We start from the raw sequence: 12,933 nt of genomic DNA, 5'->3' as shown, positions 1-12,933 counted from the left end.
CTGTAATATAAAATGATATTTTCTGTGGTAAAATTTTAGAAAAATGACATAAACTTGTCAGTTTGCAAACACTATAGTGTTTACCATGAATTTGTGGCATCAATATTTAGTTTATCTGGAAGAATGTAGAAAAATGTATTGATCACTAGAAAGTATGATAAATTAATTATTATTTAAATGTTATATATGTTGAAAGAATCTTAGGACAAACAGGTGAAGTCTTATGGGATTTTGTGATATATATAATAATATTTTTGAAACTGCTTTTGTTTGTTAATAAAAATAGAAATTGCATGGACAAAAAACAAATACAGTGACTGATCCAGATATTCTTGTTTTCAGATTTTTTTCTCATGCTGTTTTAGTTGTAAACTGTTATAAAATTGGGTTACTAAAACCCTTGGTGGGTTCTAGTAATCACCAACTAGTAAGTCATAAAACTTTTATAACTTTATTGTATTTCAGAATTGTTATTCAGATTTTCCAAATTATTCTTTGTGAGTTATGTATGATGTCGTGAAAACACTGATTTTCATGTTTTTCATTCATATTTTAAAATATTTAAAGATAGTTTAGTTTTATAGCTTTATTTAGCATCCCATTTTAAAGCAAGACTTAAGGAAGTATTTTTGTAATAGAATATATACCAAATACAACCATAGTATTTATCAAAGGAAAACAAATTCAAGTTAGAAATACTTTTTTCATTTTTGATATTAGCAAAAATGATTTTTATATGATTATGTCGCTAAATGGACACAAATTGCTGTTGTAGTATACATGTATATAATCACTCTTTTGGAGAGTGAAATTCCACTCTATCAAGAACCTTAAAGTATTTAAAATCTTTAACCAAGTAATTCCATTGTGTGATACAGAACTTCAGGAAGTGAATGTGAAAAACTATTTGCCCCAAGGTATTCATCCTAGGATTGCTTATAATCAAAAAGATGGAAAACCACATAATTGAACAATAATAACATGTCTACTAGATGGACTATGCGACTATTAAATGTTCTGTTTTCAGGTTCTAATATGTCTTAGAATAATGTTTTAATATAATCATCAACAAAATGCAGCTTACAAAGTTACACATTCGGTATGATTACAACTACATTAAAAATTCGTGTGTGTGTATGTATATAATATAGTATATATAATAATGTAATATATATATAATTATATATATATATATATAAAAAGGGAATTTAACCAAAAATGCTGACATTAGTAAGATATGTGCTCTGGCAGTGATTTTTTTTTTTACTCATTCTTTTTTGTATTTAACTATTAAAAATAATTACATGTTTTTTGATGAGAAAAATATTTTTATAAGAGAAGTATTTCTGTAGTTTATAGTTTTCTGAAATAGGTTTACATAAAGGCGCATAAAGAGACATAAAGATTTTTAGCAAAGAAAAATAGGCAAAATGCAAAATAAATTTTGCCTGTTTTCCCATGCACACACATTGAAAGGAAACACCACAAAAATTTCAAAGCATGTTGGAGAAAGCCCTAAGGCATATGATGTCTGGTATTTGAAGAAGTGCAAGAAAGAGCAAAAGAGGAATGGGCAGGGACCGTATCTCTCCTCACAGGCAGGTTTTGCATTTGTACTTTGTCCTCAAAGTAGTGTGGATTTTAAGGCATGGTTAGATTTGCATTTTACACATGTCATTCACTGGTACCTGTGAGTTGTGGGAAGCAGGTTTTCCTCCACTTTATAGATAAAAAACCTGAAACTCCCAAGTCCTTCGTTAGTGAGATTCGCTAGTGAGATTTACAGCTGAAACTTGAATCTGGACCGTCTCTCTCCTAATCCGGTGTCTTTTTTTGCCATTCCTTCTGCCTCAAATGCTATGTAATTTAGTACCTTTATGTTTTTAAAGGGAATGCCATCAGATCTTTTGGTAAATTCGTAAATTTAATGAAATTGGTAAGTATTCTTTTAAGCAGGTTTAGATCACGTGTATAGTTCAGTAATATAGTAAATAATGGTATTTGTGTGGAATGCTTGGTCTACTAATGTTGCTATGGTTTATTTAATCATTTTTCTCAAAGTCGGATCTTACTGGCAGCTCATTATATAGACATAGTAAGTTTTTATTCTTAAGAAGTTATTCCATTTCTGAATAAGGAGTTGTCAGGGAGGTAAGCCAAGTTTCATGTCATAACACCTTTGTGAAAATTTGAGTGTTTCAGTCTCTCTATGTGATGCTTCCTTCATGCATTAGGGTTCATAATTAGTTCATAAAAATAGAACTTTAAGAAACCTTTTCTATACAGTTTTATCTCACTTTTTTTTTTCATTTTTATAGTCACAAAAGATATAATGAGCTATAGCATGCAACGGAATTAGTGGATCTCCTTTTTCTCTGACCTTCTAAGTTTCCCATTGTCTGCATTCAAGTATCCTTTCCTATCTGAAATCTCACTATGCCAACGAATTTTCCTCACATAGGAACCAAACATTCAGTTAGTATTTTAGATGCCCCTTACTATTCAAACTCTCCCTTTTATCTAAAATTCAAAAACTGAGTAGATTTGGATAATACCATATTTTCTTGTTAAACTAACTTGCTCTCAGACTCTCATTATCTTAATTCAAAAGCTGAAATGAATTGGATATTCATGGTACAACTACTTTCTAATATCTTTCAGTTTCCTCACTCTTATTTTCATCCTGATTTTAGGAAGTCCATTTGGTCTATGGAATAAATGATAATATTCTTTGAAAGTTCTTATCAGCAATTTAATGTCATGATAAGTTTTTTCCAGCCATTTAGTTCTTAACGTGCCTTCTTTTTCACTCGACGTACTTTGGTTTTTCTCATCAGTAGAACAGTGGGTCCCTCCTTTTTATGTTTTTATTATCCTCATTTTCCACCATCTTGTAGGCATTTAAGTGCAGATTTGATCACTTATGTAACTTTTCAGCTATTATTAAGGCTTTAAGGATTTTTTTCTATTATAGTCTTTAATTTTTTAAAATTTCATTTTTAGAAAGAGGGTCTCACTCTGTTGCCCAGGCTGCAGTATAGTGGCCCAGTCATGGCTCACTGGAGCCTTAGCTGTCCTCCTGCCTCAGCCTCCTGAGCAGGTAGGACTACAGGTGAGCAACACCATGCTTGGCTAATGTTGCCGAGACTAGTCTCGAGCTCCTGGCCTCAAGCAATCCTCCTGTCTTGGCCTCCCAAAGTACTAAGTGCCTGAGTCACTGCACCCAGCCTCTATTATGGTCATTTATGTTAATCAAAAATTTACATTCCATTGCTGGCTTATTCTTTATAAGAGCATGAGAGTTAATTAACATTGCAAATATCCCAGAGACTTTATAGATGAATAATTTATCTTTATTATACTATATTATATCTAAAACTTGTATTATTTTAGGAAAAGAAGAAAGATAGGTCTAGAGGGAACTGGAAAGAATCTAAACTCTTTCGTGTCAATGTTTAAACTTCTTTCTTGAAAAGAAAACCTGTTCTCTGAACAAAGATTCTTGTACCAAGTAAATCAATTTACTTTTCACAAGTAAGAATAACTAATCAGGGTCTTTTTTATTAGCATCTGAGAACATATTTTCGTTCCAGAAGTCTTCTCTTCACCATATTAAATTATGTAGTTTCTTCAGCCTTCCCTTAGGGAAAGTTAATTTTCAACCCTGTATTTGATCTTGCTGCTATTCTGAATCCATTCCAGATGTCCTTGTCACTGTTTGTGCTATCAACCTAGAAGCAAGGAAGTGCTAGGCATATGCATTCATTAAGAGGGGACTGATAAAAATGTGCTATTGGATTCTGAATATTATAAAAGAAATATTAATCAAAATAAAAATAAAATAAGGAAGTTAAGTAGAAATTTAGTTTATATGAGTAATCTAGGAATTTTAGTTTGAAAAGTTTCTTTGTAAAATTGATACATTATGTACATATTTTAGGGATACATGATACATTCATATAATCAAATCAGGGAAATTTGGATGTCCATTACCTTAAATAGTTATCTTTTCTGTACACCAGGAACTTTTTAATTATTCTGTTTCAGCTATTTTGAAATGTTTAATAGATTAATGCTAACCATAGTCATCCTACTGCTCTATTGAACACCAGGTCTTATTTCTTCTATCAAACTGTATTATTTATACCCATTAATCCACCCTCTTCATTGCCTTCTCCCCATACTCTTCTAGCCTCTGGTAACCACCAGTCTACTCTCTACTCCTTGTATACTATTGGTGGGAATGTAAATTAGTACAACCACCATGGAAGACAGTATGGAGGTTCCTCAAAAAACTAAATATAGAACTACCATATGATCTAACAATTCCACTACTAGGTATATATATCTAAAAGAAAGAAAATCAATATATTGAAGAGATAATCTGCACTCCCATGTTTATTGCAGTACTACTCACAGTAGCTAAAATATGGAATCAATCTAAGTGCCCATCAGTGGATTAAGGGATAAAGAAAATATGGTATATATACATGATGCAGTATTGTTCATTCATTAAAAAAGAATGAAATCCTGTCATTGGCAGCAACATGGATGGAACTGGAGATCATTATGTTAAGTGAAATAAGAGCAACACAGAAAGACAAATTTTACATGTTCCCACTCATATGTGGGAGCTAAAAAAATAGATAGGAAATGTTCTTACCATCCATTCAGATAAACAGAATTCCCTGCAAAAGGTTTTGCCCTTCAGAAGTAGAAACTTTTCTGTATCATGGAATAAATAATTTATGTGTTAATTCATGTATAACAATACAATATTTAATATTTATTGAATAACATTCAATAAATTATCAGCTTTTAGTGATAAAAATGTGTAAAGTGCTTGGATTTATTGCCTGAATAAGGTTTAGAATGGGAATTTTTTACTTCTGTGGTTTGATGGGTGAATTCTGAGGTCTGGGCACAGGAAGTGTGGTGCGAACTCTCTATGTGACTTACTAGAACAACTTTTCCTAAGACTAAAATGACACTGCTGGCTGCTGTTGTAGCCTTTTCTTCTTCAGAAATATCCTTGGCTTTCTATTGTGCCTTGCATCTCTCAGCATTACCTTAGTCTTTGCATTCTAGTGTGTCATTGGCAAATGCCCTTGCCAATGCCCTAACCCTACCTTAAGACTTTTGCCTTAAAGTCAGTGCCTTGACTTATATTAGTATAACGACAACAGCATTGTTTGTATTTGTGTGTTATGTCTTTTCTTATATCCTTTCACATTTAACATTTTGATGTTCTAACATTTAAGATATGGCTTCCTTAAGTAGCCCATAATTGACTTTGTAGTTTTTGTTTTTTTTATCCAGTATTCTACTTTTTTTCTTTTAGTTGGTGTTTTCTGACCATTTATACTTACTATAATAACTGACATATTTGCGTTTGTTTTCCATTTATCCCATCTGTTTTATGTTCCTTTTTCTGTTTCATTTTGTTTTCTGCAGATTAATTAACTATTTTAAATTATTTTAATTTTCCAGCCCTCCCCTGCCCACATATTGGCTTGTTATTTATACATCCTTTTAATGGTTATGTTAAAGATTATAACAAGCATTTTGGGCTCATTGTTAGTTTAATATAAATTAAATTAATGTAAATTAGTACTCTGCCCCTTCCCAGTCATTGCTAGGACTTTAGAATACTTTAAATAACTTTCTTTCATACCTTTGATGTTATTGTTATTATATATTTTAATTATAAGTATATTGCTACATTTCAACTTATTATTGCCTCGTATTATCAACATTTATTTAGATTTACTCATATATTCACTGTGCCTTTTGCTCTTCATTCCTTTCCACGTTTCTGTATTTCTTATCTGTGACATGACATTTCTTTTCAAGGGCATTTGCCAATGAAAGATATTTTTCTGTTGTTATTTGTCTGAAGATTCATTATTTTACCTTTACTTTTGAAACATCTTTTCAAGTGGAATTCTAGATTGTCAGTTATTTTCTTTCAGCAACTTAAGGATGTCATTCCATCATTCCTGTTCAGTGACCAACTGTTTTATTGTCATTTGTGTGAAGGCAATTTGTCCTCTTCCCCCAGCTGCTTTTAAGGTTTCTCTTTGACTGGTTTTCAGCAGTGTTACTGCCCTGTCCATATACAAGGTTTTCTTTGTAGTTATTTTGCTTGGAGTTTGTAGATGTTCTTAAATCTGTGGATTAGTATCTTTCATTAGTTTTGTAAAATTGTTGGCCTTTATCTTATCAGATATTGCTTCTGCCATATTCCATCTCTCCCTCTCTGGGATTCCAATTATATTCGTATTAGACCTGTTTCATCATGAATCGCATTCTATTTGTATAATCTTTTTCAGTATTCTTCTGTCTTTTTGCTCTTCAAGCTTCAGGCAAGATATTTTCTTTTCTTTTCTTTTTTTTTTTTTTTTTGAGGTCTCACTTTGTTGCCCAGGCTGGAGTGCAGTGGCATGATCTTATCTCACTGCAACCTGTGCCTCTCAGGTTCAAGCGATTCTCCTGCCTCAACCTCCTGAGTAGCTGGGTTTAAAGGCATGCACCACCACACCCGGCTAATTTTTGTACTTTTAGTAGGAACTGGGTTTCACCATGTTGGCCAAGCTGGTCTCAAACTCCTGACCTCAAGTGATCCATCCACCTTGGCTTCCCAAAGTGTTGGGATTACAGGTGTGAGCTACCGTGCCCAGCCCAGGCAAGATATTTTCTACTGATTCTGTCATCAGTTACATCAGATTTCTCTTCTGCTGTGTCTAGATTGCTGTTATTGAATTCTTAATTTAGGTTGTTACATGTTTTTAAATTCTAGAACTTCCATTTTGATTATTAAAAAAAAAATAGGTTCTGTTCTTTGGTACAATTTTCTGTCTTGTCTTCTTGACATAGTAACCATAATTATTTTAGCATCTGTACCTGATAATGCCAATAACTAAATCATTTGTGAGTTTGTTTCTATTCTTTTTTTTCAGTTGGTCTTGTTTATTAAGTCTGGTAGTTTTTAAATGAATGCTTATCTTTATATATTAAAAGTTTTAGAATCTCTGGATTATTTCATTTTTCTCCAGAGAAATTTTACTTTATTCTCTGATGGCCACAAAGAGTAGTGGCTGACTCAAGGCTGTGCTGCAATTTTAAGCCTCCTTTGATCTCTGGTTTATCTCTGTTCTTAGAGTGTAGTATCTCAGGGATCCCAATACAGACCTTGTATTATCTAGAACCTTTCTTCTCTGGTGGTCACTGAATACCAATTTTTGTCTCTTGTACATCTTGAGACTACCAAAACTTCTGTCTGCTTTTCAGGAGCATTCTTCTTAGCTTCTTGTCCTCTTGTTCTACACAAATAAGTGTCAGACTTACCTTTTTTTTCACCTCTTTTCTCACCAAGACTTGGCCTTTCTTTCTTTACCTGAGTTCTCCAAATAATATAGTATAACACAGTATTTCTTTCTTATAAAAGCTCTTTCTCTCACTCTTCTTAAGATTTCACCTCAGAATATGTGTTAGTTTAAAATTCCAGATGCATTTTTAAAATGTCTTTTTTTAAAAATCCACAATGAAAATGTACATTATTTTCTTATTTTTCTTCCTTTTTAGGTCCTCAAGTTCTGGCTGCATTGGCAGCTAAAAACTTTAATTTTTATCTCTCTGGTCCTCCAAGATTGCCAAAGACTCTTGGATTCTCTACTTCCTGGCAGCAACTATATCCCCTAATTCTCAGCCTTTTGCTTTGTGCCAAGAATAAAAATGGTAGATTCCCTCAGTGTTACACTTGGAGAATTTTGGATTACTTCCCTGTGGTTTCCTTCTCTCTAGGATCTTAGCCTTTCATTACTTGATTGTTTTGGTACCTTCAGATTTATTTTATTGGGCTTTCTAGTTGTTCTTGGTGGGAACATTGCTATGCCCAAAGCTTCTCTGGCATAACCAGAAGCTGTGGTTAAATCTTAGTGTTTTAGTCATTTTATTTTAAAGTATTGATGAACAAGTAATGCATGAACACAATAAAATTTATACAAACAATAATAAAAAGTCACTTTTCCTCCTGTGTTCCAGTCTTATAGTCTTTTCCTTTGGAGGCAAAATTGCAGTTTATTATGTATCTATATATATATCACGTATACATATGTACAAGAATACAGTCTGAATAATATCCAATAATATCCAAAAGAAAGGAAATCAATATATTGAAAAGATAATCTGCGCTTCCATGTTTATTGCAGTACTACTTTACAGTAGCTAAAATATGGAATCGATCCAAGTGCCCATCAGTGGATTAAGGGATAAAGAAAATATGGTATATATACATGATGCAATATTATTCATTCATAAAAAAGAATGAAATCCTGTCATTGCAGCAACATGGGTGGAACTGGAGATCATTATGTTAAGTGAAATAAGAGCGGCACAGAAGACAAATTTTACATGTTCTCACTCATATGTGGGAGCTAAAAAAAATAGCTTTGATGAAGTAGATAAGAATTGATAGAATATAATTGATGAAGTACATAAGAATACATAAGTATACATGATATATGTATATCCTTCTTGTTATATTTCAAGTTTTATTTATAAAATATTTCAAACATGCTGAAAAGAATAGAGGATATAATAAAAATTTTTCTACCCACAACTCAGGTTTAAGAAAATGTTAACATTTTACCATATTTAGATTCTTTTTTTTGGGGGGGTGGGGGAATAAAATGGTGTAATACGCTTGAATCCCTATTTTAAAAATCTATTTTATTTAACAATTCTTTTTTCTATTTAGTTTGGTTTTCAGGATTTATCCATGTTTATATGTGTAGATCTCCCTTGTTCATTTTAGTTCATATATGGCATTCTTTTAATTACTCCCCTGCCAACCCCCATTAATTTTGTTGTTATTTGGTTTTGCTTACGTAAATCGGAACGTATTTTACTCTATATTCTAGACTTTATATTTCTTACAAAACCTCTTTATGTTTAAAGTATGTGATACCAAGAAAATTTACTTTATATACCCTCTCAATTTGATGGAAAACTAAACAGAAAACATATTTGGGGACAAGTGTATGAGAGTCTTTGATGTCATGGTGATACAGTGAGGCTTGTGTAGAACATTTTGGTGAATTCCAGATATATTGCAAACCTTTGGCATGTCCCAAGGTTTATAAATAGTGCATTTAGGAAAAATTACAAATTACCCTGACTCCTGTTTCTTTACCTTAGTATTTCCAATATAATATAACATAGCATAATATGTAATGTAAATATTTCTCCTTAAGATTTTTTTTCTCTCATTCTTCATAAGACTTCACTTAACAGAATATCTGTTAAATTAGCTTAAATAATTTAACTTCAAACAAGCTTTTTTTCTTCCTTTTTATTTAAAATTTTAGGTACATTACATATGGCAATGTATGTTAGTCTCTTATTTTTCTTCCTTTTTTAGGTCTGCAATATTTTGATAGCATTGTAATCAAGATTTATTGATTCATTTTATGTGCTTTAGCACTTTGCTAAGTATTATTGTGGATATTAATGGAATATAAGACATTACCTTGGCCCACGTGGAGGTTAAAATTTAATTGAAGAGAAATAAACTGATCATTAGATCACTAACTGAAGTGCTAATGATGTGAAGTGAGATTTGGAGTGGACCATAAAGGATGGTGAATATTTGATTTTGGAAAGCAAAGAGGGGAAGATCTTTACGATTCCAGATAAGTGAAGCTTGAAGAGTTTCACCATTATGCAGCTGAGGGTACACATTTGCAATAATGGGAAATTAAGTGAAGTAGCAGCAGAGGGTCATCAGTAGTCCAGGAAGATTAGAATTGATGAAGTAGACCGTGAGATGCCCAGGAAGATTAGAATTGATGAAGTAGACCGTGAGATGCCCATATCAATTGTAAGTGAGAGGATGCAATCAGTATTTTAGGAAGCTGAGTGGATCAGAGCAAGAAGAAGGAGGTCAACTAGAAAGCTTTTATGGAAATTTGGGAAACTCAACTTAGATATAGCCTTCCAAAAAATGCCTGTGCACTTTGGCACAGTAATTGCTATACTAAGGCTTCTGGGAAAACACTTCAAGATGTATGGTGTCTGAAGGGACAGAGAACTGGATCAAAGCAACATTTTAAAGTAACTTGGTTTTTTTTTTTCATGTGTTTTTGCCTCCTGGCACCTTTTCCCTCCAAATCCCAGTGAGTCCAGTGGTGGGGAATTTTTCTGCAGTCTGCAACATGAGAACCCAGGGTGGTTGGGTTCCCATGACTTGGAATATCTGGGAGCTCTTAGAGTAGGCACAGATCCTTTTTTTATTTTTTGTAGAAATGAGGTCTTGCTTTGTTGCCCAAGCTGGTCTCGAACGCCTGACCTCTAGTGATCCTCCTACCTCGGTCCCCCAAAGTGCTGGGACTACAAGCGTGAGCCACTGTCCCAAGCGAAAGCACAGATGCTTAATCAGAGTATCCCATGGAACTCTGAGGGAGTTCATAGATAAGCTTCTGGGTTTATGAATTTTCTGAAATTATATTTTAAATTTTGGATTATGTACATTTTCTAGACAAGAGTTTCAGATTCTGAAAGAAGTGTCTGACCTTCCCCCTCCCAAATTAATAATTACTGCTTAAAAGATTTACTTTGTACAAGTCTCAGTCCTATCTCTTCAGAGACTGCTTGAGCCAAGTAGAAAGAAGATAAGTGATTATATTATGTTGACCCGTGTGCAATTGCCAATATTTAATTTAGTAGTTTTTGGCCTATGAAACATCAATGTCATGTGATCCAACCTAATATAGCCTTAAATAACTTTGCATGCATTTTTAAAATGTAAAGGCATTCATTTTAGACATGTAGGTTTTAGTTAAGCAGCATATATTCAAATTTGAATTTAAATGTATTGATTTATTTCATTAAGGCAATTAAATTCTGGTTATATTTCCTCAATTTCTACATTCCATAAACTTAATGACTTTTGTTTTATATAGTTTCGGGTTATGCAGTATTTTTTAGGAGTATTTCTCTTGTGTATTTAACGTTTCTACTGTGGTAAAACAGGACAGGGAAATGGTGGAAAGAGAAATGAAAGAGGAACGAAAAAGGTATACGATATAGTATAAAAATAGCAAATGGGTTCAAATTATTCGTTAACTTCCAATGATGGTTAGGCTCTGCCTGGAGCTCTTTGATAATGAGAATTCTCAGGCCGTGTTTGGCTCAGGGATAAAAAGTACATTGATGGATCTGTCCTCAATCATGTGAAGTCTGTCGTGAGCACAGGACAACTGAGTGGCAGAGCTCATGCCATACATTTGGTGTTCTGTTAATTACTTCCATTTAATCAGAATTTCTTTGTTAGCCAGAGTATTACATTTCTTCAGAATGATGGATTATTTGACTTTCATAAATGTAGTTTGGCATTTGAAACTTTGAGTCAAGAAAACCAAATTTAACTATAAGCTATTTCTAGAAGACTTCAGAGAACCTACAGCAATACAATTCGGGTTTTTTTCTTTGATTTTTGTTTTGTTTTGTTTGTTGTTTTGTAATTTTCACTGTCTTTTTTAATTAAGGGAAAGAAAAGAAATATATACTTGGAATGAGGAAACCCTTTAAACCTATTCTTTTTTTTTTTTTTAATAGACTGCTTTCTGATTCCAAACAGTTCAATATTTTAAGAAAAGCAAGATCTTATATAAAGCACAGAAAATTTGATGAAGTGGTAAGTATACTGGCCTTACAGACATAAATAGCTGATTATCATTTTGGGGATGGGGAGGAGAAAAATATGGCAATGGAGAGCAAAGTAGACAGGCCAGGGAGCTTTCTTGAGCCCTCAAGGAAGGATTGCATTTCCTGAGTAGCTGCTTTAGCAATGGACATCTCTCTCTTTTTTCAGCTAATATTATGGGTAAAAAAAATTTTTTTTGAGATGGAGTTACTGTCGCCCAGGCTGGAGTGCAGTGGCACAGTCTCGGCTCACTGCAAGCTCCGCCTCCCAGGTTCAAGCAATCCTCCTACCTCAGCCTCCTGAGTAGCTGGGATTATAGGCATGCGCTACGACGCCCAACTAGTTTTTGTATATTTAGTAGAGATGGGGTTTTGTCATGTTGGCCAGGCTGGTCTCAAACTTCTGACATCAGGTGATCCATCTGCCTTGGCTTCCCAAAGTGCTGGGATTACAGACGTGAGCCACTGCACCCAGCCCACATTTTTTTAGGTTAGCATTAGAAATGAACTATTACCATTTTTTAAAATGAGAAAATAGATGCCAAGTTTTTGTCACCCTACTTATGTGTAATATTTTAGAACACTATATGTTTGCCACTCAGAATTATCTATACATTATTAAAAGTCTAATGATTCATACTGAAACTTGGACTCTTCCAAACTCCTATCTCACTATGTTTTTCATTAATTTTTCTTTGTTAAATGGTCATTTAATTTTAAAGTAGAAAAGAATTCTGTTTTCATTTCTAAAATTGCCTAAATAATTGCCAATTCATGCATTTCTAATGCTTTTTTTTTGATGGTTTTAAAATGATAAGCTATTCTTCTCCTGTAAAATATTAAGCTACTTAATGATGTTTTATAACTGATTTGAGTATTCTCATATGAGAAAGTAAAAATTATAAATATGGCCATCATCATTGTTTGGGACCTACATTAGAGAGCCTTCATTTCTTTTATGAGTTATCTGAAGATCATTTCCACAAACACACATATACAACACAAATAGTTTACATTTAAAATGCCCTTTCTTACTAAGATTAAAAAGTTCATTTTATTCCGAATTTTTCTCATACTTTAAAAGAAGATCCTCGAACAATTAAAATCTATTCTTAATCCATCATCTACAGTTATTCACTAATTTTAATACAATGGTTTGGCTGTTAGGAATTTAAAAGTTTCCTTTCTTTAAAATGTAGATTTTCTTATTCTTTCTGTTAGCAAGTTATA

General features: G+C 33.0%; 1 protein-coding gene across 11 annotated transcripts in view; it reads left to right on the top strand.

Annotated features, from left to right (window-relative positions):
- The window catches only part of PIGN (phosphatidylinositol glycan anchor biosynthesis class N), a 138,027-nt gene that overhangs the window by 60,979 nt on the left and 64,115 nt on the right, over positions 1-12,933 (top strand). For all 11 annotated transcript variants that reach the window (XM_003914445.5, XM_017951820.3, XM_021930195.2 and 8 more), the window contains one exon: positions 11,617-11,695. In XM_003914445.5, the coding sequence (XP_003914494.4) occupies positions 11,617-11,695 (79 nt within the window). The remainder of the gene's footprint in view (positions 1-11,616; positions 11,696-12,933) is intronic.

This window comes from Papio anubis, chromosome 19, assembly GCF_008728515.1.
Source record: "Papio anubis isolate 15944 chromosome 19, Panubis1.0, whole genome shotgun sequence".
Classification (NCBI taxonomy): domain Eukaryota; kingdom Metazoa; phylum Chordata; class Mammalia; order Primates; family Cercopithecidae; genus Papio; species Papio anubis.
This window is presented reverse-complemented; position numbering and strand designations above follow the sequence as displayed.